This window comes from Gallinula chloropus, assembly GCF_964237585.1.
Source record: "Gallinula chloropus genome assembly, chromosome: 8".
Classification (NCBI taxonomy): Eukaryota; Metazoa; Chordata; class Aves; order Gruiformes; family Rallidae; genus Gallinula; species Gallinula chloropus.
In genome coordinates, this window is record NC_140093.1 from 4,630,451 (window position 1) to 4,654,559 (window position 24,109).

General features: G+C 46.0%; 1 protein-coding gene across 2 annotated transcripts in view; it reads left to right on the top strand.

The window, feature by feature from the left end:
- Positions 1 to 24,109, top strand: part of DGKD (diacylglycerol kinase delta) — a gene marked incomplete at both ends in the record, with an annotated part of 54,204 nt that overhangs the window by 28,035 nt on the left and 2,060 nt on the right. For both annotated transcript variants that reach the window (XM_084267491.1, XM_084267492.1), the window contains 25 exons: positions 3,142 to 3,246; positions 4,059 to 4,191; positions 5,065 to 5,171; positions 5,660 to 5,785; positions 6,801 to 6,903; positions 7,440 to 7,602; positions 9,627 to 9,735; positions 10,459 to 10,598; positions 11,323 to 11,407; positions 11,940 to 12,034; positions 12,131 to 12,230; positions 12,368 to 12,641; positions 14,457 to 14,618; positions 15,373 to 15,501; positions 16,710 to 16,806; positions 18,017 to 18,127; positions 18,777 to 18,873; positions 19,632 to 19,739; positions 20,324 to 20,437; positions 20,767 to 20,901; positions 21,369 to 21,520; positions 22,308 to 22,419; positions 22,588 to 22,680; positions 23,040 to 23,159; positions 23,493 to 23,610. In XM_084267491.1, the coding sequence (XP_084123617.1) occupies positions 3,142 to 3,246; positions 4,059 to 4,191; positions 5,065 to 5,171; positions 5,660 to 5,785; positions 6,801 to 6,903; positions 7,440 to 7,602; positions 9,627 to 9,735; positions 10,459 to 10,598; positions 11,323 to 11,407; positions 11,940 to 12,034; positions 12,131 to 12,230; positions 12,368 to 12,641; positions 14,457 to 14,618; positions 15,373 to 15,501; positions 16,710 to 16,806; positions 18,017 to 18,127; positions 18,777 to 18,873; positions 19,632 to 19,739; positions 20,324 to 20,437; positions 20,767 to 20,901; positions 21,369 to 21,520; positions 22,308 to 22,419; positions 22,588 to 22,680; positions 23,040 to 23,159; positions 23,493 to 23,610 (3,088 nt within the window). The remainder of the gene's footprint in view (positions 1 to 3,141; positions 3,247 to 4,058; positions 4,192 to 5,064; positions 5,172 to 5,659; positions 5,786 to 6,800; positions 6,904 to 7,439; positions 7,603 to 9,626; positions 9,736 to 10,458; positions 10,599 to 11,322; positions 11,408 to 11,939; positions 12,035 to 12,130; positions 12,231 to 12,367; positions 12,642 to 14,456; positions 14,619 to 15,372; positions 15,502 to 16,709; positions 16,807 to 18,016; positions 18,128 to 18,776; positions 18,874 to 19,631; positions 19,740 to 20,323; positions 20,438 to 20,766; positions 20,902 to 21,368; positions 21,521 to 22,307; positions 22,420 to 22,587; positions 22,681 to 23,039; positions 23,160 to 23,492; positions 23,611 to 24,109) is intronic.

The following is a 24,109-nucleotide window of genomic DNA, read 5'->3' on the forward strand; positions in this document are numbered from 1 at the left end:
GTTGCGCCGGTGCGTTGGGAGATGAGTGGCTGCCGGCAGCGCAGGGAAGCGCGAGTGTCTCAGGCTCACAGGGTGATGGCTCTTGTGCGAAAGGCGAGAGCTGTCGAGCCGCTCTGTGAAGGAAGTGTCCCTATTAGCGTGTTTCTGGATTCCTAATTATCCTCATTAAAATGTTTAACTGTAACACCACTGCACGTTAATCAGAAACACAGCTTTGTGTGGTTCCTTAATTTCCCCCCAAGGATTATTACACTAGTTACATTAAAGTCTTATCTGTTCTTTGCAGTGAAGCCTGAACTGTCCCATTTTGTCCTCCCCAGAGCAGGAGCGAGGTCCGAGATCATGTTCTTTCATTTCCCAGCACTGATGATACTGCTAAATCCCAATGCAAATGTTGCTGTAAAAGTGACTAACGGGGAATGCTATTTATAAATTTATCTTGCACAAAGTTAGGATTTATTTGCCGTTTTGTAGTTACACAATAGACCCTTTATTTAAATTCTGTGACTCTGGGTGAGTCAACTATGAAAATCTTCTGCATCTTTTCATTTGCCCTCTTGTTTTATAGACTGTGACTTTGTTCTCTGAACAGAGAGAATTGTCTGCCACCAGAAGTGGGGATTTTAGTGTAGTAGGTGACTTAAGGTCAAATAAGTGATTTTGTTTCTTGGATGGTGTATCCAGTGACCCAGGAAGACCGTGGCCTCAGAAATTAATTCTTATCAAAGGAGTAGCTGCATTTCTGTATTTTATACCAATATTTTGATTTCATGTTTCCCAAGGTGATTTAAAAATGATCTGATGTACTTTGCATTTGCCTTGCTTTTCCTCCCCTTCCCCCAAAAAAGAGAGAAAAATAGGAAAAGGCCAACACTGAATAGGAGTGTTCTGAAATGGGATCGCAAGGATAATAAATTATACCAGTTGTTTTAAATTTTTTTTTCTCTACCACCCAAGAGCAGTACCAGTGGCTTGTTGAATCAACTGGTGATTCCTTATAAAATCTGGCTGGTTTAAAGTGCTCAAAGATCCTTGGATGCTCCGTCCTGGCGTGTTTGGACTTTACACAGGGTACTGTTGTATGTACGTGGTTGTAGATGCTCTTGGCTTTGCCGCTAGAAGAGAAGCGCTGTGCTGCCTGAGCAAATGATCTGGTGTTGGTCCCACTTCATGGAAAACGCTGCTTCCTCTTCAGAGGACTTCAGGGATGCTGCTCATCCTGCTCTGACTTCACACCGATTTTTGCAGTGGTGTTTCGTGCTCCATGAGAGGTGTCTCTAGGGTAGGCAGCCTTTCTTACGTAGCAGAGGTGTTGATGGAAATACAGTTACCCACTGACTTTTCTGCATTCCCAAGGAAGAAGAAAGATTCCTGCAATTACTGTCTTTGGGAATAAATTTTAGCAGAGCTGGAATTTTTTTAAAGGAAAATTCAGGGAAGAGGGAAGGAGTTTTTCAAAGTTTTATTTTTAGATAATGGAAATATTTATTTTTGTTTGCTTACAGTTGGTACAGATCAGGTCATTTTGTCCCAGACAGAATGCTCCATGTCAAAACCATGAGTGAATGGCCAGTCCTTGCTTTGAAAAGGTATTTAGCTCCATTCACTGCGTACTTATGTGTCTGTAGCACCCTTTTCTAGACAAGTTAGGTAAAGTTAGTGTTCCTGCAAGGGAATGCTGCAAGCTGTCCTATGAAAAAGATTTTCAAACCTGAAGAGCTTAAACTAAAGCAGAAGTTTACAGGTGCATCTCTTCTTTTGTGGACATTACATGCACATTTCTTAGTGTTCTGTTGTTATCTTCAGAGGTTTTTATTTTTTATTATCTATTCTATGCATGGTAATGAGAGAAGCGAGAAACAGACTAGTAGTTAACAGGGCTTGTGTGTTGGGGTGATGGGGGGGTGGTTAGTGTTCATTAACAAAACTTTGGCTGTGTGCTTGAGAGCGCCACATGGGCTTCAATCAATCTGACCTTCAATCAACCTGTCCCAAGCCTTGTTTGGTTTATCTGTTATTTCAGATATTAGGGTACAATTTTCTGGAAAAGCAGCTGATGTAGTGGAGCCTGTTGATTTTTTTTTTTTTTTTCTTCACCATGCTCAACCTTAATGCAGCTTTTCTTAAACCCAGCTCTTGGAAACACTCTGATATTGGTCTCATTTAAGAAGCCAGCAGGGTGGAAATCAGAACTGAGGTGTGCACAGGGACACAGTGTTAGTTAGATGATTCAAGCATGGGGAAGAAAGATTTTTGTCCTGGGAAGAGTGAGTGTTGGTTTATAGTCAAGGCTGGTCCCCAGCTGAACAGGCAGCCAGCCCTGTGGACAGCAGACACCGAAAGCTAAGAGCTTTTACTCCTCTCTGCTGCCGCCGTCTGACAGCCACACAGAGACCTGGCAGCCTCCTGGGCACCCTGCCTGTCTTCTGCTGGCTTGTTCAAGCACTGACCTGTTCAGTTAACACCAGAGTCAGCTGGGGCAGAAGCACGCTGAGGAGGGTATTTTTAGGGCAAAGCAAACTCACCACAACCTCGAGCTACTAGTGGAACATTTGTTGGGGTACCTTCTGTGTAATAAATGTAGAACAAACCCTCAGGAGACATTAAGGTTCAAAACACAGCGATTTCTCCTCTAGATTACTTATTTTGTTTGACTTCTCTCTTCCTCCCTCATGGCTTGTCATGACTCCAAATAGGTTTTTAAAACAACATTACAGAGCGTGCTATCTAATTTATTAATTGCTAGAAACTGGTGTATTGTGGTGTTAACAAAATGGTTTAATGTTGTTGCCAGTTTTAAAAGTCATGAAGTACTTTAAAAAAGCTTCTACAAGTTCTGCATGTGCAATACCTCAGCTTGTACTGCTCTGGGCTTGGTTTGTGCTGCGCTGATGTTTGGGTATGAGGGATCTCTTTGCTCAGTGCAGTACTGGGAATGACAGCTAAACTCTCTGTGGTTCTGTACCTGTGGGAAGGAATTAAGGTATGTTACAGCAGAAGAGAAACATGGTTGAAAGGTGCAGATAACTTCTGTTGTGGGGCTCATTGCCTCAGAATATAGCTCCAGTGATAACGTGTTCTCCTGCTGGCTCTCACTGATGTGCCCAGGAATCATGCTAATGATTTTCTCTTGCTTTTCAGATTATCACTCCATGTCGGAAGCTCATCCTTTGTGCTGATAACAGAAAAGAGATGGAAGATTGGATTGCAGCACTGAAGAGTGTGCAAAACCGTGAACATTTTGAGGTAATAGGAAACTGTGTTCCTTTGCACTCTGTGCCTTCTCTCCTAAATCACAGCTGGGTTTGAGACTAGAGCCAGCTTCCAGTGAAGTTAATGGAGGTCGTTCTCATTGACTGTAATGGGTATAGTGTTAGGCCTTTTATAAAAACTACCCCAAATACCCTGAAGTGATTCTCCAGAGAATGTTTGTATTCTCTCCCTTGGTAACTTTGAGAGCACTTCTCAGAGTATGTGGGTAAGTTTTGAAACAAGAGTCCTCCTCTTGTCTTTTCCTCCCAGTCCTAATTCACGTCTTGCCTGCTTGGTATTCTGCCTACTTCAGGGCATCTGTTTGCTTCTGGGGGCTGTAGTTAGACCAGCACTGCCACCTAAAGAAGCTCTCTTGCGTTTTCCCCACCCCAATGCTTGTCTCCCTGTTGTTTCCTCCCTTACACTGGCACCGGCATTCCTCTGCTACGCAGTAAACTAAACTGGGGAACTGATCTTGCTGAAAACCTACTCCTACAAAAACATGGGGCAGGGAAGGATCAGTCCTCCAGCAGATAAATTACCCAGTTTGTTTCCCTACACACACTTGTACTGAGACAAAGACAGGAGGGTAGGACAGTGGCAGGAATGAAGGCTAGGCTGCTGCTTCTTCAAGTAGTCTCTTCTGGCTTAAAGACCTTCTTGAGTTACAGCTGTTGAGTACAAGCTACACATGGCCTACTAAAAGTCTTCTGGTTCTGCCTTTCCTGACAGCTATATGTGATTCTCTGCTTTAAGGGAGAAAAGCCTTGCTGCTCTGCTTAGCTGTAATATGTTTATTTTATTAGTCTACCCAGTACAGCATGGACCATTTCTCAGGGATGCATAACTGGTACGCCTGCTCGCATGCTCGGCCAACGTACTGCAACGTGTGTCGGGAGGCACTGTCTGGAGTCACCTCACACGGGCTCTCATGTGAAGGTAAGTGTGCTTTCTTGTCTTCTGTTTTGGGATCGTCATCTTTAGAGCTCAATGTCATGTCCCAGACATAATTTAAGAGGAATATCATTAACAGCCTGCAAAAACGTGTAGAAAAATGCCATGGAATAAACTTGAGATAGAGCTGTAGGCTGTGTATGAGACTGGAGGGCTGCTCTGGACCTGATGCTGAATCTCTTTGGTGCTGAATCCCTTTGGCTTCCCAGAGAATTTTCCTGCAGAAGTCAAGATCAGGATCTTGGCATTCTGTGTAAGGATAGTAGATGTGATAATGTTTTCATGCTGGTTTTAGTGTCAGACCTGATAGTAACATAGCTGGGTATTTTTCCCCCATATGCCCAAATACTGGCATCCCTTCTTAAAATCCTGTTTCTGGGGTGACCAGGTACGTACTTTCGAGGTATGGAATATCCATATGAATGCTCCTGCCAAATGTAATTATTCTTGTGAACAGAACATCCTCATTATGTGTCTGAATGCCAGGAAGTTAGCCTGTCTCAGCCTTGGTGTGGCAGACATGCCTGGCTGCGCACAGCTCATACCTCAGGCGTGAACGAGGTCACACCCACGCTGTGAAAAAGGATGCAGGACTGTATGACTACGTAAATCATGTCAAATTTAACAAGGTGATAACTAAGCTTTCTACAAGCAACTGGCAAAAGTGACAAGGCAAGAATTAATAGCTAGCTCATCTTACTATGCTTAGAGCTGATAGTTTTGGCAGCGCTGACAAGGGTAGTGTGTGCCCGTGCTTTCTTCTGGAGCCAGATATGGTCACTTGAGAAAGCTTTTTGCACAGGCTGCCACGTTACACGTTCCTCAGCAGGATCAATATAATCTTCTCTTCCTCTCTAGTGTGCAAGTTCAAAGCCCACAAGCGGTGTGCTGTCCGAGCAACCAATAATTGCAAGTGGACAACTCTGGCCTCTATTGGGAAGGATATCATTGAGGATGAAGATGGGGTAGGTGTTAGTCTTAACCCTTCTAGACTTTTCTTGGTGCGGAAACCTTGGTGTGTGCTCTACAGCTTTCTTCACTGTACAAATAGCAGTTCTGTCTTTATGTGAGAACAGACTTTACTGTCAGAGCATGACATTTTGTGTCCAGCCAGAGCAGTGAGGACTCTTTAACAGGAAAAGACTCCTGCTATGGTCTGTGGGACTTGAGGTTAGGTAATTAGAGGCACAGGGAACTGGTCTGAGTTTTGGCAAAAGAAAGATAAACGAGTGGTTGAAACAGTACCTGAGCATACAGGATGTCACTGATGCAGGTCCGTGTTCCCAGGATAGCCTGAAGCAAGTCACTTGGTCTCTCCATGCTTGAGCATGATGTAAAATGCCAAAAGAGATCCTCAGGTGTTTTCTGGAAATTGCCTTCGTTGTCCTGGAGCAGTGCATATAAAGACTTGAGGAATCCTGCACCTTTGATTTGCGCTCTGTCCCGTTTGCAGATCTCGATGCCACATCAGTGGCTGGAAGGAAACCTGCCCGTGAGTGCCAAATGCACCGTGTGTGATAAAACCTGTGGCAGCGTCCTGCGTTTGCAAGACTGGCGCTGCCTTTGGTGCAAAGCCATGGTGAGTCCCTTAAACACGATTGTTCAGTAAAAGCCCAGCCTCTGGTCAGCTCTGTGGTGTGTCCTTTACGTTTACTTAAAACCAAATCTCTAACTGTGCTGTCAGTGTTTGCCCTGAAGGACTTTATCGTTCCCTCTCCAGATGATAAACAGCCTGCAAGAGATAGAAACTTAAATTTCTGCTGAAAAGCATCACTGTGATGCATAAAAGTAAGACTTGAGATAAACACCTGTCTTCTCTGCAAGCCCATTTTCTTTTAATAGTGAGCTTTCATAGGAGAGTCTAATTACGGTAGATAGGAATGCCTTGGGCATGGGAGCCCATTATTTGTCACTTCTACCAGTCAGAAAGGTAGAGCAGAAAAGGACTATAAAGAAAACCAACCTATTTTAATAATAGCACTTTCCCTTCCTGTTGGAATAGGTTTCTCTTGCCTGACCACTGTGGCAATGCCCATTTTGCTGTTTCCAGTTGTCTGTAAGGTCAATAAGAGAAACATCACAAGAACGTTTTTCTAACCCATGGGGCGAGGCTCAGACCCCAAGCAAACCCTCTGTCTCACGGTCTTCATGTACCAGAAATGACTGAAGTGCCCTCCTCTGCTTTGTGTTTCACTTTTTGGGTGGCTTGATCAATTCCTCCTTCTCTTCCCCCTTACATCCTCTGTGTCTTCCTCCATTGCTTTTTTTCTTTCTTGTTTTCTTGAATCAGTGGCTTTTTCTTTTGTTGCTGCTTTTGGTGTCTGAATGTCTAAGGCTCTTAAAGCCACATAAGCTGTTATCTGGTCCTCTTGGCACTCTGAGTGCTAATCCCATATAATCCCATGTTTCAAAAGGCAGAAAAAATACATAATAATGGAAAGAAGATCATTAGTAGATTACTTTATCGATTGACGTTTCCATGGATTCTCTCCCTTTTCCTTCCTTCCTTTCCAGCCTCTTGTTGGGTGGCTTTATGAGTTAAACCACAGTGCCCAAAAGAGCCTGAACTAATGCTTTTTTGGTGGTGTTTCCAGGTACACACAGCATGTAAAGAATTGTTGCCAAACAAGTGCCCCCTTGGGCTGTGCAAAGTATCTGTCATCCCTCCCACCGCTCTTAACAGCATTGATTCAGATGGTGAGTATGACAGGGAAGTGGAGCTGCCTTTCTCTTCCTCTCAGTCACAGTCCCTTCAGCTAATGCTGCTAGCACCAGGCTCTGCCAACTGCAAATGGTGCGTTTGCTGCTGCTGAAATCGCAGGCTGGAAGATGTGGCTGAAGCACAGCGATGAGCTGTTGTGCTTTGCTTTGCTTTGCTTTTGCATTCGGTTTATTACCCTGTAACGTCAGTGTTTGCTGAGCTGCAGCTGTTAAAATTTATTGAGAGCGACTGTATTGCAGAAGCAGTTTGGGAAGGTTGGGGAAACTGAAAATTTTGGCATGCTGCTAGGAGATAAGTGTGACATTTGGCAGGATGAGGTGTGGTTTGTGCTGGATTCAGGGCTGTGCGCATTTGGCATGTACCCAGCTAGTGCCATAAGCACAAGGAAAGTATTAGCATCTTCATAACTGTGCTGGGGCGTGGGGTGTTGGGTTTTTTGCTCACTCCAGCTCCATGGGCAACTTCATATCTCTTGGCTTTTCCTCCCTCTCCCTTCCCTTTTCCCCAACAGGTTTCTGGAAAGCTACTTGTCCCCCTTCTTGCACAAGCCCTTTGTTGGTCTTTGTCAACTCAAAAAGTGGAGACAACCAAGGCGTAAAATTTCTACGAAGATTCAAACAGCTACTGAATCCAGCCCAGGTCTTTGACCTCATGAATGGAGGACCTCACCTTGGGTAAGCAGATACTCTATGCCAGCACAGGTTCCTTCTAAGTACCAGAAAAGTAGGAGTGATTTATTTGGTTAAAAGCTCTTCTTCAAATCTGATGAGGAACAGATTCCTCAGAGAAGACTGAACACATAGGAAGTTTGGAGGGGTTTTCCCCACGCTGTGTTTAGTGTTCCTGATTGGCTAAACTCAAAAATGTTGTTGAAAAAGGTTATTTCCATTCATCAGTAACAGCGGGACAGCTTGAGGGGGTTTGGGGGAATTCCAGAAACACTCCCCTGGAAGAAGACCAAGCATGGAGAGCTTGACTCCAGAAGAAAGCTTGTCAGCAAACAGATTGTAACAGGCATCCTAATGTACTGTTAACGAGGGCTAGCTTCACTTAGATCATGTGAATGAACAAATGTCATAGATAGCAAATGAATGTTGTCAAAAGGAGGTTTATCCAGAGATAACTTACCTGGGAAGTACCTGAATCTTCCATCCCCTTTTATGGTGATACTGGGAAACTGTCTCTTCATGAAAGCTTTTGGTAAAGCTGATTCTGCCCTGTGATCTAGATGACATTCCAGGCTTGCTCACCAGATTACACTAGAGTATCTACTGGTAGAAAGAAGTGAGTGTGCTGTGGAATGAATCCCTTTTGTTTATTTCTGCAACTCTTTAATAAAAAAAGCTTGGTCTCTAGTTTGCCCCCTTCCAGATGTTTTTCTCTTGCATCCTATTTGAGTAACTTCTGTCATGAATGGGCACTTCTTACAATAACAGCCAACACAAGGTGGATTTTCCTCATATTTTTCTAAGTATGACTCAAAGCCTAAATCTGGGAGCGTCCACTCCTGGAAGAGTGGCCATTTGGGTCTGCTCTCCTGAGATCTATTATGTTTTCTTGCCATAGTGTGTTGCAAAACACTGGCCTTTAAAACTGCAGCGTGCTGTCCAGAGGATGTGTTTGGCTGATAAATAATTTACAGAAAACTTTAAAAATCAAATGTTTTTCTTCTTCCCTTCCCCAGCTGGACTGACTGTAGAGAGGAATTTCGCTTTTAAGCGGAACAGAAGGGAAGGGAGGGAGGCAATTATGTTCTCAAGCTGTGGTGCACACTTCTAAAACAGCTGCTCTGGTTCGCTCCCTTTAAAACAAAACAATGGTGCGGGGTAAAGGCTGCTTCTTGATAATTTAAATAGTCTAAACTGGTGCCATCAAACTACACCACAAGAGGTTCTGATCACCATTTCTCTTCTGTCAACAAGGCTTGAAGAAATAAGGGTTCTTATGTGCTACAGCAAATCCTGTTTCAGTAATAATTAAATTAAAAATATATCCAAACCAAAAATAAAAGCCAGGCAGGAGTTTGGGGAGATCTGTAGTGAGCAACATGGTTTCACACAGCTTAATGGGAGGTTATTTTTTGTATTCTGGAAAGGGTGAATAGAGAGATTCACCCATGTCTTGCTGGGGAACTGTTTGCCTCCTTGCGGGCAGACAAGGCACTGGAGCACTGATTTATGTTGCTTTCCCAGAAGAAGGACTAAAGCTCGTGAAGCTTTACGTCCTCTTACAGTTATCTGCTTACTGAATGACTGCATAAAGTTCCCAGTCTTCAAGCTTTGCTTTAATTGGTGTGGTCTTGAGCACGAAGGCAGTGACATCAGAGCACTCCAGACAGTGACAGATAACTAGCGTTAGGCTGAACGCAGCAAATCTACAAAAAGGAAATAATTCAGTGGATAATCACATGCTGTTTCCTCTCTTGTTCAGACAAAAATGTCCTGCTTTAGTAGAGGAATGTGCCTGGGACATACTTCTGTAGTGAATGGCCATTGTGACTTGCTTAGCTGTATTTATAATCCCTTATTTATAATATTAATTCATCTGTAATCTGACAATGGCCCGTATTCATTGCGAAACCAGAGCCTACTTCAAGCAAATCTGCCATGCTTATTGCCTAGATTATTGTTGTTTATCATTTCCTCCTGTAACAGCAGATTGTTCTTCTCTCTTGCTTTTTCCTTTCCCTTCTCTGTAGTTTACGCTTATTCCAGAAATTTGACACTTTCCGGATTCTAGTTTGCGGTGGGGACGGAAGCGTTGGCTGGGTTCTCTCCGAAATCGATAGCCTCAATCTTCACAAGCAGGTACCCCCCTGAACAGCTTGGTTGGATGAGAGAGTGAAGTAGTAACTATGGCATGGGTGGAAGAGGACTTCCTTTGATCGTGCAGATGTAGTTTTGCCCCAGGACTGAAGCCACTGAAAGCTTACTACAGCAGTGTTCTTGCAGGATTTTTCTGCAAGGAGCAGCACTGGACTAATTCATTATTCCTATCTCCAGTGCTCCTCCACAGCTCCCTCTTGTAGAACCAGCTTTTGGAATAGCTCAGAGGGACTCTTGCCCCATTGCCAGCAGAGTCTTACCTTCAGTTAGAAAGCTGGGAGTTCCACAAGGGTCATGCTCCTCGCTGTTCCCTTTAACTCAGACAGAAACTTCACTGGAGCTGCGGTATCATACAGTGTTTAATTAGTTTCCATTTTGTCTAGCAGATGCCTATGCTAATTTTACAGAAGAAGCGATAGCACCACCTGATGGTTGAATAAACGCATCCGTACAAGGGTTACTTTTCCTAAGGTGTTCCTCTAGATGGAATACACCCCTCTCTCAATTAACATTGTAAAAGTAGAGGGAATTTTTCCTTCCTTACTTCTGGCTGTTTTCCCCATCCAATTACTGTCCCATCCTCCCTGCGACCAGCTATTTCTCAGGGACTGGTCTGTGTAAAGAATTGGTCATGTTACTTGTGGTTCTTGGTCTTGTTATTTTCCCATTCAAACACCCATTTTGGCTTCCTTTGCTCTAATGCAGTGCCAGCTGGGAGTGCTGCCCTTGGGGACGGGGAATGACCTTGCCCGGGTGTTAGGCTGGGGCTCTGCCTGTGATGATGATACCCAGCTCCCACAGATCCTGGAGAAGCTGGAGAGGGCCAGTACCAAAATGCTGGACAGGTGAGTAACTGTCACTGATATCGTCCCCCTGCTCAAGAGTGGGGTGAAAATATCCTTCCTGGAGGATGGGGCAGTTCCTGAGTCTGCCCAGCTACCAGACTTGTTACAGTCATGCCCGTTAACGTAATTTCTTTGATAATCCTCTGTCACCCTTTAGCAACATGTTCTATGTTATGTTTTTTTATATCATGAATAGCATTGCCTATATTATGAATGGTTATTACACTAGGGACAGTTATTATTATTGTCTGGTGTTCCTCTTGTGTTCCAGAGTTCTTGACAATTGAATTAAGTTGTGATTATTTTTTAAGCTATTTTTTTCCCCCTTGGTAAATTGGAAGCAGTTGCCCAGGAATGGACATGTTTACCCCTAGCATTGATATCACCTATGTATCTTCATACATTTAAAGATGCTTCTCGTCCCTGGAGTTGCACCTTGGCATCTGTTCCATTGAATTAAGTAATGCCCATAGAATTTTTGTGCAAGAGGGAAAAAGTACAGAGAATTTCCTTGTGCTGTAGGACACTTGTGTCATCCTCCCCTCTTCCCCCACTTCAGCCCCTCTGCAGTTCCATTGCAGCTCTGTGGCTTCCTTACATCAGTCATGTCCCTGCTAGAGCGCAAGTTTGTTCTGCTTTGAGGTTCCTAACCCATTATGCCCTCTGGATAAAGGAGAAAATCATCTGCCTTGTATTGACAGGTGCGATGCTTCCTTTCCTACAGGTGGAGCATAATGGTGTATGAAACCAAACTCCCTCGCCAGGCCTCCACTTCCACAGTCACTGAAGATTTCAGTGAGGATTCTGAGGTACCTTGCGAGACGCAGAGGACAAGGGACTGGGAGCAACAGCCTCAGAACAGACAAGACAGGAGGCAGTGGTTGAGCTCAAATGGAGCAGGCTTGAGCCATGACTTGGGGCTTTAACTCAGTGAAGAACATGCAGGAGAATCATGTGGAGAAGGGTGGGGGTTGGGTTGCCCAAGTCAGCGGTGAGGGATGAGATGATGATGATGCTTTGAAACAGGACAGAGAGGAAATGATTGACTTTTATTTGCCATCATGACATCGAGTTGTTGAAATTTTGGGAAGCTGCATAGCAGTCAGAGACACAGTATTAGGTCCACAGTTGATCAGAGACTCTTAAGAACTGCGCTGCTGGTAATGTCTAGTTTCAGAATTAGTTTCTTCTTCAGATTCAGGTCTTTGGTGAGTAACTGAGCCCTGGACTGCAGAACTTTTCCTGTAGAATGACAAGTAGTCTCTAGGGAGCCAGGGATACACAGCGTATCTTGTAATGTTGGGAAGCAGCATCCCAGTGACTTGTTTTCTGACTCACCAGGTGCAGAAGATTCTCTTCTATGAAGACTCTGTGGCTGCTCATTTGTCCAAAATTTTGACTTCTGACCAACACTCAGTGGTCATCTCCTCAGCCAAGTGAGTACTCTGAGGACAGCTCCTCTAAGTGAAAGTTGCCCTGTGAAAATCCTGAGCCAGTCCTTGCATGACTTTGTTTTCACTGCCTTTGTCCAGGGTGCTTTGCGAGACAGTGAAGGATTTTGTGGCTCGAGTAGGAAAAGCCTATGAGAAGGCAACGGAAAGCTCAGAGGAGTCGGAGGTCATGGCTAGGAAGGTAAAATTGGAAACATTGTTTGGATTTCTACTTCTGAAGTGGAAAACTGCTGTTTTCAGGACAGCAGCGGTTCAGCAAGCTCTAAAAGAGTGAGCTACCCAGTTTGTTCTACTCAAATGTTCTTCTTTGCCTTGTAGTGCTCTGTCCTGAAAGAGAAGTTGGACTCATTGCTGAAGACACTGAATGATGAATCTCAGGCATCTTCATCTCTTCCAAATCCTCCTCCCACCATTGCAGAGGAAACCGAAGATGGTGACGGGTCAGGCAGCGCTTGTGATTCTTCCAGCGACCGGTCGGTGGGCTCCGCGTGCACTGCGCGGCCCCAGATATTTCGTCCCCGAGAACAGCTCATGTTGAGGGCCAACAGCTTGAAAAAAGCCATTCGTCAGATAATAGAGCACGCAGAGAAAGGTAACTGCTAGGAGGTCTGCTGGTGACTTTTCACAGGCTCTTGAGAAGTATAAATTCTCTTTATTCCAGGGGGGGAGTGGGGTTCTTTATTGAAAATGGCTTTCCCGAACTAGAGAAGCTATTCAGTAAGCTGGACTTTTAGTCTTAGTATCATCTCTGCCAAGCCCACCTGTTTGAAACACTGCTTGGTAAGCCAGCCTGAGGTTCAAGGTATGTTCCTTCCCATAGGGCTGGTTTCGGAAGTTAGTACCCTCCCACGCTCTGCTCGTTGGCGTTTCCTGTCTGTCCCCACCCATACCGCAATTGTGTCAGTGCAACTGTTTGTGTGGCCTTGCTGTAAAACAGATCTGAAAGTACTTGGGAAAGAAAGTATTTGAAGTATTTTAACTTGGGTTGTTTCAGAAATCTCTTTGTGGTACAGCCCAGCAAAGCCGAGCAGTGGCACAACTGCAGTGGAGGGCTGGGACTTCTTAAACGAGCTTAGCCCCTGGGACAGTGTTACGGTACCTTGATGCAAACCAGTCCTGTTCTGATGTCACTTCTTGTCCACGTTTTGACCCTTATCTCTCCCAACCCCTCCCACCCATAGCTCAGTTTCATTTCCTTCGAAAGGAGTCCATCTCCCAGATGTTAGTCATAAACACAGTGGTTTAACTTAGACCAAAGGAAGAACTTAACAGCCTATGGCAGTAGATAAAAGCATTGAAGCTGCAGATGTGACAGCTGTGTACACCTCAACGGTCCGTGCACACCTACATGTGCTGTGAGCAGCCATGTAGTCAATTGTGGATCGTTGGCTGGCGCCTGGATTCCCAGCACTGCAATACTGTATGCAGCCTCTCCTGGAAGTGAAATCCTATGAGGGGATGGAAGTTGAGCAGTCTGCTTCTGGTGAAGCAGAGGTCTTGAGCTCACTGCTGCCCAATTTGCTCCTGATTACCTTATGCCAGTTTGATGTTTGTTGGAGTTCTTCTGGAGCCTAACCAATTTACTTCATCCAGTGAGCAAGAGTTTACATTCCTGCTGGGCTGGTGGGTCAGATTGCTTTGGGGTAGTTTTGTTGAACTCAAGAGTCAGCACAATGGAGGGGAGAAGACTCAAAGAAGGGGGGTACTTACCCCTGCAGAGGCAGTGAGCTGGTAGGTGGGCTCAGGGCTCCTCATGGGACACAGCTCCATGTTGTTGAGGAGGAAGGCCTGTTACATGCAGAGGAAGTTTTGATTTCTTTAGGCAATGTGCTAGCATTTAATTCTTAGCAGCTCTTGGGCAAACTCCAGTTACGTTTCAAATGTATTTGCTCAACTTCTCCAAACTGTTTTTCTCCTTCCAAAGTATGTAATCTGATTCTTTCCTTTGTTTGCATTGTTTTTCACCAACTGCTATTTTCTTCCTCCTGCCCTTTTCGAGTTGCTTATCCTATTGCCTTGGTAAAGATTAAGCAAACAGAAAATTAAATTTATCACTTAATATCCATCTGGTTAGAATCTCTGGCAACATCTAAATGCAAATAAATGGAAGCCCATCACTTTTAGCACAGTTTACATCTCAGGAAGCCTAAATACATATAGCAAATAAAGGTCGAGACTTCTGTTTAGAACCTTACTGCTAAAAAGCGCAGCAAAGAAAACAGGAGCCAGCCCAGTTCCAAAAGCTCTCCAGTTGAGTCAAGTGATACAGGAAAGCTTTTTGTTACTCTTTCTTTTCTTTAAGGAATGAGGGCATTTAGAGTCCCCTCATACTGTTATTTACATCAGCTGGAGGTGTTCCTTGCTAGAAGAGCTGTGAGTCACTCACCTACTTTCTGTCTCTCTGCAGCTGTAGATGAGCAGAATGCCCAGACCCAGGAACAAGAGGGCTTCCTCCTTAGTCTCTCAGCCTCTGAAGAGGGGAAGGAGCTGCGGAATGAGGATAAAATCTCCCTGCAGTCATCACACAGCAGCAGCTATGGAGTGTCCAAAGGGAAAAGCCAGCGGAAAGGTACTGCTTGGGAGCTGCCACCTTGCCGATCCTGCTTGCTAACTATGATTCTGTTAGTTGTGGGAAGATGTTAAGGTGTATGACCTTCCCAGTTATGGTTTTCTCTAGCTTTCGAATGATTACTCCTCAGGTGCCAGGCCTTACGTGTTTCGAGCCTGCGCGTCATACACCCTGCTTTTTCCTGCATCTCTGATGGCTCGTCCATGATCTTGGCATGTGGAGTCTGGGATGCAGAAATTTTCTTGCACCTCAGCCAGTAATCAGGGTTCTCCTGGCTTTCAGTGCTTGGACAAGGACGGTCTTGAGCATTTTTCATGTCGTCTACCTGGTAACATCTTCCTGTAAGCCCCTGCTGTCCTTTGCAGGGGACAGAGAGCGGAAGCCAGTTTGCTTTAACAACCATGTTACGTGAGTGATGTGTTAGAGATCCCTGATCACTGCAAATATATTTGGAACTGATCCGAGTACTGGTTGGGAGCCAAACACCCTGTCTGTTGTGCTGCTGGAACCAGCTCTTTCTCATCTCCATTTCTAATGTTTGCATGTGGCATTTTGATACCTGCAGCCTGTGAGGTTCCCTGGCTGCATACAGGCCACGTCCCTGCCTCGTAAGGACTGGTTCTGTCAGCTCCTGGTTTGTGGTGGTTAGAGTGCTTTGCTGTTGAGTGAGTCTTGGTCTTGCTGTGCTGCTGTGTGCCAGTCCGATTCACAGCGTGATGTTTGTCAATAGTCATGCTTGTATTGTGCTTTCCAGTGTCCAAGTCTCCTTGTGAAAGACTAATAAACAAAGGAAGTTTGTCGCTGGGCAGCTCTGCGTCTCTTCCTCCCCAGACAGGAAACCGGGACAACTTGCCAATGCTGAACACAAAAATCCTCTACCCAAGTAAGTGTTAACACCCACCGTTTCCCGCTGCGGCAGCCAACTGGAGTACGGGTGACAGCAGCACAGGCTGCAGTCTCTGCATGAAAAGATGCAATTGTCCTGCCTGGTGCCCTTTGGAGAGAAATCCCTTTGTGGGTAACTGTCCCTGAGGGCTGAGAAGTGGAGACTTGGAGGAAGCGGTGATAATTTCCAGAACATAGCTGAGACCTAGGCATGGCTTTCATTAACACTGTACTGTGGCAGAATTTAAATGCAAATTACAAGGAGATACTGGGCTCAAAGTAACCTTGTGGAGGCTGATAGGGTGCTGCTGAGACAGGTTTCTGAAGAGCAGCAGTTACAGACTGGGAGCAGTGGTCACTTCATGTGGAGGCTGAAGCCTGGAGGTGCACGGACCCAGCAGAATTCCCATCTCCCATGTCTTGTGTAGCAACTTCTCCCCATCACCATGGTGCTATCCTTCCCCCTCTCCCCCCAAATTACATGTTCAGATTGTTCCTTCTGGAAGTAGGTAATTTCCTTTTTCTATGACAACGCTACTGTTTATGGTCGCAGTAATTAAAGAAGCAAGAGGCAGTGATCAAGGGAAGGTTTAGATTAGATATTAGGGGGAAGTTCTTCACAGAGAGAGTGGTGAGGTGCTGGGATGGGCTGCCCAGAGGTGGTGGATGCCCCATCCCTGGGGGTGTTCAAGGCCAGGTTGGATGGGGCCCTGGGCAACCTTGTGTAGATCATGCCTGGGGGTTGGTGGCCCTGCCTGTGGCAGGGGGTTGGAACTCGATGATCCTTGGGGTCCATTCCAACCCAGACCATTCTGTGATTCTCTGATTCTTGAGCAACGTGGAGAATAGCTTCAGCCATAGTCCTGTCTCTCTACTCATTGAAGTGGGGATGTTGTATGTCTCACCCTGGAACAAAAAAACTACTGCAGTGAATACATTCCTAAGTCCCATTTCTATGTGTCTGTACAACTCTGCTGCTGGCCATAGGTGATACTCCATCAATCAAAAACCCTGCAGGCAGCTTCCTTCTCCTTGTCGAGACAGCCAAGGCTTCCAGAGTGGAAGAAAGCATTTGTACTGTTTGCTTTCTACAGTGAATGAGAAGACTTAATGCGTTCTGCACTATCATCTGGCATCTGAGATTGAAGTTACCTGTTTTCTACTTATTGTTACTCACACTCTTCCCTGGCATCACTTCCCCTACAGATATCCGTGCGGGCATGTCTGGTTCTTTGCCTGGGAGCTCCGTCATCAGCCGGTTGTTGATCCATGCTGATCCCTTTAACACTGAGCCTGAAAATCTGTGAGTATGCCCAGGAGGTTGAAGGGAAGGAGTTCCAAACGGACCTCAGCAGAGAAGTAGATTAATTTACAGAGCTGAATAATGGACTGCAGCAACCCAGAGTTATGTAAATGAATTCATGTGCTGGGTGCCAGTCAGGATCAGCTTGTGTAGTTACTCATGTTGTGACACATCTGGCTCACGGTAGGAGCTGTTTAGGTGGTCGGTGAGAATGAAATCTGGTTCGGTCTTCTCCCAGCACTTGGTGATGGCTGCGGCTTCCAGTCACCAGACAGGAACCTGTGGGGGAATCGCTGCCTTTACAGCAAGGGTTGTGGGCAGGCCGCAACGGGGGAGGCATTTGGGAAGTGTGATATGAAGGCTTTCTAAGGCTGTTTCTGCTAAACTGTGTAACAGTAAAACAGTAACTGGCAGTAAAAACCTGGTGATACAGACAGGAGGGGTTTTTAGCTGGGGCAGAGCTGTTCCCAAGGACATGGAGCAATAGGACAAGGGGATGATGGTTCTAAACTAGAAAAGGGGAGATTTAGGTTGGGTATCAGGGAAAATTTCTTCAATATGAGGGTGGTGGATCACTGGAACAGATTGCCCAGAGAGGTGGGGAAGGCCCTATCCCTGGAGACATTCAAGGCCAGGCTTGATGAGGCTCTAAGCGACCTGATCTAGTGAAGATGCCCCTGCTCACTGCAGGGGTGGGACTAGATGACCTCTGAAGGTCCCTTCCAACTTCACACATTCTATGATTCATGGGGGTTCGGTGCTCCTGATACGAGTAGCTGACACTTTCAAGCTTATTTTTCAGGCTCTCTGTAGATAACACCTAAAATATATATATATTAGTTTATATATAATCTCAGCAGTTCTGTGGTACCTTTTACACGGTGCCAGTGACCGGCAGCGTAGTTTTTTGTAAATGAAGCATAGGCTTCTGAGCATGCTTCTGTGGCAAGGGGAAAATTCTTCTAGAAATTCTGTGGCTGTGAAGTCTTACAGAAAGAGGCTGCAAGCCAGGAACCTTTGCTCAGTAGCCACTTCTGTGATATTCTGGGTGGGTTTCAGACAGTTTGCAGCAGTGTATGTGAGAGGACTTTGGCATTCAGCCGTCTTGTTCTTCACCTTTTTCATGCAACAGGATTCTGTGGTGGCCAGAGGTGCAGGTGAGGTCGGTACATAGACTTAGGAATGGGAGTTTTGTTCTTTTGTTTGGCAGGGAGTGTTACACAGAGAAGTGTGTCATGAATAATTACTTCGGAATTGGACTGGACGCAAAGATTTCTTTGGACTTCAACAACAAACGTGATGAGCACCCGGAGAAATGCAGGTGGGTTTGGCTCTGGTTGACCTTGGTCTGCTGCAAGAAGTGACTGAAACCACTTCACATTTCTGTGCAGTTTTGGGGCCGATGGTGTACGAGTGTGCTGAGTAGGTGCATGAGTAGCCATGTTGGTGTGGATTTAGTGTGCTGGTTCTGCATACTTCATGATCTCACTCACAGATTTTTCTCCTGGCCTTGCTGTTCAGCTATAAGAGAATCTCAGCTCAGCTCTAAATGCCAGGGAGGCTGATTTTGGCCTTGAGCCTAACCTAATGCAAGCCCCAGGTGTGGGCCTTTTGAATACCCAGGCAACCCTCAAGACGCTTTGCCTAGCCTAGGCTTGGTACCTTCACTGTACTTGAGCTGAGTCTGCAAAATGCTGTTGACATCCTAGTGTAGGAGACTGACAAGTTCAGTGCCAGAGGAGTTTCTGCCTGTTCCTGGTAATATGTGCTGCTCCTCGATTCCTGCCTGACGTTTGTTTAGAGGGGAGCAGTTTCCTAGCACAGGCAATGACTGCTGTGAGTGTGTGACCCTTTTGGAAGCAAAGCACCGTTGTGTTTTAGGACAGAGGAGGTACCATTTCAGTGTGCTGGGGTTTTTTCCAGGTGAAAATCTAAATGCTTATTTTAACTTTTTTGATTTGCCTCCTTAGAAGTCGTACTAAGAACATGATGTGGTACGGAGTATTGGGGACCAAGGAGCTGCTACACAGAACATACAAAAACCTGGAGCAGAAAGTCTTGCTGGAGGTGAGGAATTAGCATGCCCTTCTGTTCCTAAAATCAGGATGCCTAATTGTATCTCTGTCAGGCCCTTTGACTTAAGCACAATGACCCTGCTCGGTGACCTTAGGGTGTTTCCCTTCCCTGCCTGGCACAGCTTACTTGCTGCATCTCACCCTGAGCTAGCCAGAAGTGGCTCTTCCTGCTTCTGGAAGAGAACTCCTGTTTTCAAGCCAGTAAGGGAAGTCCTGTCCTGCTGGAAAGTTTTACCTGCCCCAAACTCAGTGTTCAGTATGGATGAGATTGTCCTGTTACACATGGTATCTCATATGGACACAACATTTGAAAGCTCTGAATTTGACTACACTACAATGTGCATCAAACAAGAAAGGAAATGTTCTTGTATGGGCCATGTACAGTACAAACAGGTAGCTCTCAGGAGGGGACCCTCATTGCAGCAGACTGCATAATTGCTTCAGAAGTTTTAGTCCCCTTTCTGGAGGAATAAGCCAAGAGGTTTTCTCAAGCCTGTCAGGTGGGCCCTGTTCCTGTTTGGGGAAGAGAAGCAACAGTGTCTCTAAAACCACCTCTGCAAGAGGAGAGGTGATTCGCGAGGTGTGAATGGATATGTTCTACTCCCATTATGTCAAGAATAAACTAGATGGAACCAGCATTCATTTCTTACTAAGCTGTGCAGGCTGTTTGCTGTTCTTAAAGGACATTGGTTGGTGGGAGGGGCTCTTTTCTGCTGTGCTGAGAGTGATGTTGCCTTCATTTCTGTGTAGTGTGATGGGAGGCCAATCCCTTTGCCCAGTCTCCAGGGAATCGCCGTACTCAACATTCCCAGCTACGCAGGAGGCACCAACTTCTGGGGAGGAACCAAGGAAGATGATGTGAGTATTCTCCATGGCACTCCAGGAAATGTTTTTGCTTACTGTTGCTTCTGGAGTCATAGCCCAGTGCTGTGGAGCACTGTGCTTGGAGGAAGGGGCCTGTCTGCATGTACTTTCTCTGTGAAGTGGGTAGGATACTGGAGTCCAGCCTTGAGCAGCTTTGTACCCAAGCGGTCTATAGGGAGTCAGGAAAAATACAGATGCTGTCCTGGGCTTTTGGACTTTCAGAAAGTGCTTTACATTGACCTTCCTCCCTCAGACTGCCTGAGAAGTAAAGCCCCTTGAAGTCAAAGGGAGTTAGATCCACTCAGAAGCATGGTGTTATCTGAGGTGAAAGTAATTATCACCTTGGAGCCTACAGCCTTTGTGGTAGCTGCCATTGGAAGCACCACAGGAACAACGAAAGCTCCCTTTTCTCCATTCTAGCTCGCTGCAAATCTTCACCTTCTAGCCTCAATGTTAATTTTAGACAGATAAAAAGCACAATTGAAAGCTGCCCCCCAAATCTTTCCCAACAGGGGGCAAGGAAACCTCTCCAGCAGAATTATATGTCAACTGAATTCTCTGTCCTTTGTATCTGCCAGACATTTACAGCCCCCTCCTTTGATGACAAGATTTTGGAGGTGGTAGCAGTGTTTGGTAGCATGCAGATGGCTGTGTCACGAGTGATCAACCTACAGCATCACCGGATTGCACAGGTATCACTTGCTTTTGTGAGTACTTCTTGCCTCCCCCCTCTCCAGCCTGTGATGTCTTTACCAATTTCAGTCTGTGAAGCCCTCCTTTGTGCTCTTACCCATAGAAAGAGCATCCGTCAGGGCAAAACTTCAAACACAGGCTAGTCCAAAGGCACAGCAAAGGCTCCGTGCCACGCCAGGGCGAGGTCTGCCCTGCCACCCAGGCACGTGTGTCTCTAGTAGCATCAAAGCTACAGTAGCTGGGGAAGGGTTTTGTCAGGAGAGAGAATGTCTCATGCTTTTGGAAAGCCACCATTATGGAGCTTTTCTGGTGCAATCACTTCTTGCAGTGTCGGACGGTGAAGATAGCAATCCTGGGAGAAGAAGGAGTTCCTGTGCAAGTGGATGGAGAGGCCTGGATCCAGCCTCCAGGTTACATTTGGATTGTTCATAAGAACAGAGCTCAGACCCTCACGCGAGACAGGGTAAGAGCAGCCTCACCTACACTGCTGGGGCCACGTGAAAGCTTACCTGTGTGAACTCAGGGAGTGGATTTTGTCACACACCATAAAGCTTTCCGGAAAGAACACGATTAAACTTGGGAAATCACCTACATAGGGTTGTTTGTGCAAGCTGGGTTTGCTTCCTTTTCTCAGTGCCTTGTGACACTGTTTCTTAACATGCTTACGTGCTGGGTTTTCCCACAGGATGCCTGTCTTGCCGAGGATGGCAGGTTGTCTAGATTCAACCGTTCAATACTTGATTTTACCGTTACTGTTCGGTGTAACTTCAGCCCAGACAGCTGGTTTGCACAGTTAGGAGCAGCTGAACAACTGGGTCCTGCAGTGAAAAGTGTCTGTACCAGATGTACATGTTCTACACCATAGGTACAGCCATAGTCTTTTATAGGAGCTTTATAAGGTATGTTGTCATTTGCTTGCTGTGGTTTTAGGCATTTGAGAGCACCCTGAAGTCCTGGGAGGACAAACAGAAGTGTGAGCTGTCCCGACCTTCCTCTTTCTCTCTGCAACCAGAGATCATGTCTGAAGAGGAATCCAGCCAGATCAACTGGTTTGGTCAAGCTGCCGGTGCTCTGATCCACAGGTGGGACTCAATTTTCTTTTGGTGAATAGAGCCCTCCTTCAGTGCCTGAAGTCCTTGCCCTGCTCCCTGAGCCTGGAGACATTTCTGTCCATTCTTACCTTCTGCAGTTCTGGTCTATGTCACTGGGGGTAATTTTGTTCATTATGCACTGTCCCAGCTGCATGAGCACTGAGGTCGAATAGATGTATCTTAGGTCACCCTGAACAAAAGAATGTAACTTTCCTGAGCAAACGTGGACCCTTTAATCCTGAAAGAACCCATTATCTTTGCATATCAATAGCTTTTTCTATCAGAAATGAAACAAAGGCCTCTCAAGGATCTCATATGACGAGTTGGGGTATAGAACCCTGATGGTCAGCAGAGATTTCTGGAAGAAGTCCCTGTATGCTCATCTGCCTGTCCTTTACTTGGACACTTGGCTCCTTGGTCTGCACCTCTGAGAGATGATTCCCAGAGTGATGTCAGAGAAGGGTCACTTACGCTGCTGTGTGCGCAGCTGCCTTTCTCATCGCTTCGGCCATACTAAAGTGTCGAGGTTGTGTTTCGGACTGATCCCACGTGTGTGGAGTCGGATATTCACCCGGAGCTGTGCACGTGAAACCTGCCTTGCTTCGCCTCTGCATGCTCACTCCAGCACAGAGGGTTGCCCTGCTTTGCCAGAGGCTGTGCCCTTGCCCTGCTTTATCCCTGCTCTTGTCACTCAGACTGGTATTGAAAGGAGATCTCCAGTCGGAAAAGGTCTCCTGCTTGGAGCGGATGCTGATGTGATCTGTAATTCTCTCTCTAGCATTCGGGAAATAGCCCAATCCTACCAGGACATGGAACAGGAGCTTGCCCATGCTGTCAATGCCAGCTCCAAGTCTATGGACAAAGTCTACGCTAAATCCAAGTCTACAGAGGTACTTTGCTCACTTGGCATCTCCCATGTTGTCCTTGTTCCATGGCTCTTGGTTTTCCTTTGTGATTGACCAAAAGTAGGCCTTGCCTGTGTAAGACACCTTCCCTTTGACTGCTCAGACCCCTCTGCATTTCCAGGCTTAATTTGCGCATGCATTGCTTCCCTGCAGGGTCTGAACTGCAGCCTTGTTGTAGAGATGGTGAATAATGTCAAAGCCCTGCATAATGAGACAGAGCTGCTGCTGGCGGGCAAGATGGCGCTGGTAAGAAGCACAAGGCAGGAGTGAAGCAGCCTCAGCGCTTTCTCTCCTCTCCTCCTGTTGCCTTGGCAAGCAACGCTCTGCTGGGCTTGCTGGTAACAAGTCAGGTTAAATGTTATTATCCAGGTATTAGGGTGGTGGTGCTGAATAGGCACGGTGAGCCGTCAGGCTGATGTGTGCAGAGTTTGGAGCTCAGAAAAGATGAAGATCTTTAACTTGGCACTGTCTGGGCAGAGTGCCAGCTGTGCACTTCCATTGAAAAGCGGGAACTGCTTTGTTAGCTAGGAATTTCAAGGCGAGGGGCTGACTGGATGTCTCACCATATGGTTTTTAACTCTGCTTTGCTCCCATTTCTGATCCAGCAATTAGATCCTCCCCAGAAGGAGCAACTCCAGACAGCCCTGGCAGACATGGACCTCCAGCTGAGGAAGCTAGCAGACATCCCTTGGCTGTGGCAGCTCATGGAGCCCTGTGATGAGGAGGTGAGGAGGACCAGGGCAGTATTTCCTTGGCTGTTCTCTTTTACACTAGTTGGCCATGAGTGTTTCACTTCCTGTGACTATACAACCGATGCAAGAAAAAATCATTAAGAAGGAAACTCAACTCCCTAGGGCTAAAAAGTAATTTCCTGCTAAGGGCCCTGCCTGACATGGGATCAACTTTCTCTGTTTCCTTTCTGGTCTTGATCAGAATGAGTTTAGACATTTTTTTTCCCCTCTTTTAGAAGGCCACGGAGCTGGGCTTGACAGTACTTGGTTCGTTCCAATCGATTTATGACTGTTTGCCTGATTGTTTTCCCTTTTTTGTTCTTCCAGAACCAGATGCTGGATTTTTCTAAACGCAGCCGCAGTGGCAAATTCCGCCTGGTGACCAAGTTTAAAAAGGAGAAGAACAACAAAAATAAGGAGACTCATAGTAGCATGGGATTGCCGGGTACCAAGTCTGCTCATTCACTGTGCCTCTTTGCAACACCTGTGTGGTCACACTGCTACCTGTTCTCTGTCTGTTTCCTCTCATGTCCTCTCCTTCACGTGCATCTGCCTTTTCCTGGAGGTCTAGTCTGTCCTTTTCACGTGGCAAAGTAGCTTACTGCTCCATTCTGTCTAAGTCATGATCCCCCAGTACCATGTAAATTTTCCTGAGCAGAAGCAGGAGGTACCCTCTGAAGGACTCTGCCTACATCCAGACATTTTCAGAGATATTTTGGGGGGTGTTCAGTGAAGAGAATCTGGTTATTTTGGCGTTTTAGGTATCAACATGACTGTGGAGCCCAAGTCCGCATAACTCCAGCCTTTTCACTGCTGATTCTCTGTGATATGGTTAATGATGTTTTCTCATTGATTCACCCTCAGGCTCTAATCAAGTTTCATGTCAAATTGGCCAGGGATCAGTGTCACCACAGGTGAACCCTGACCTTTAATCCTACTGGTCA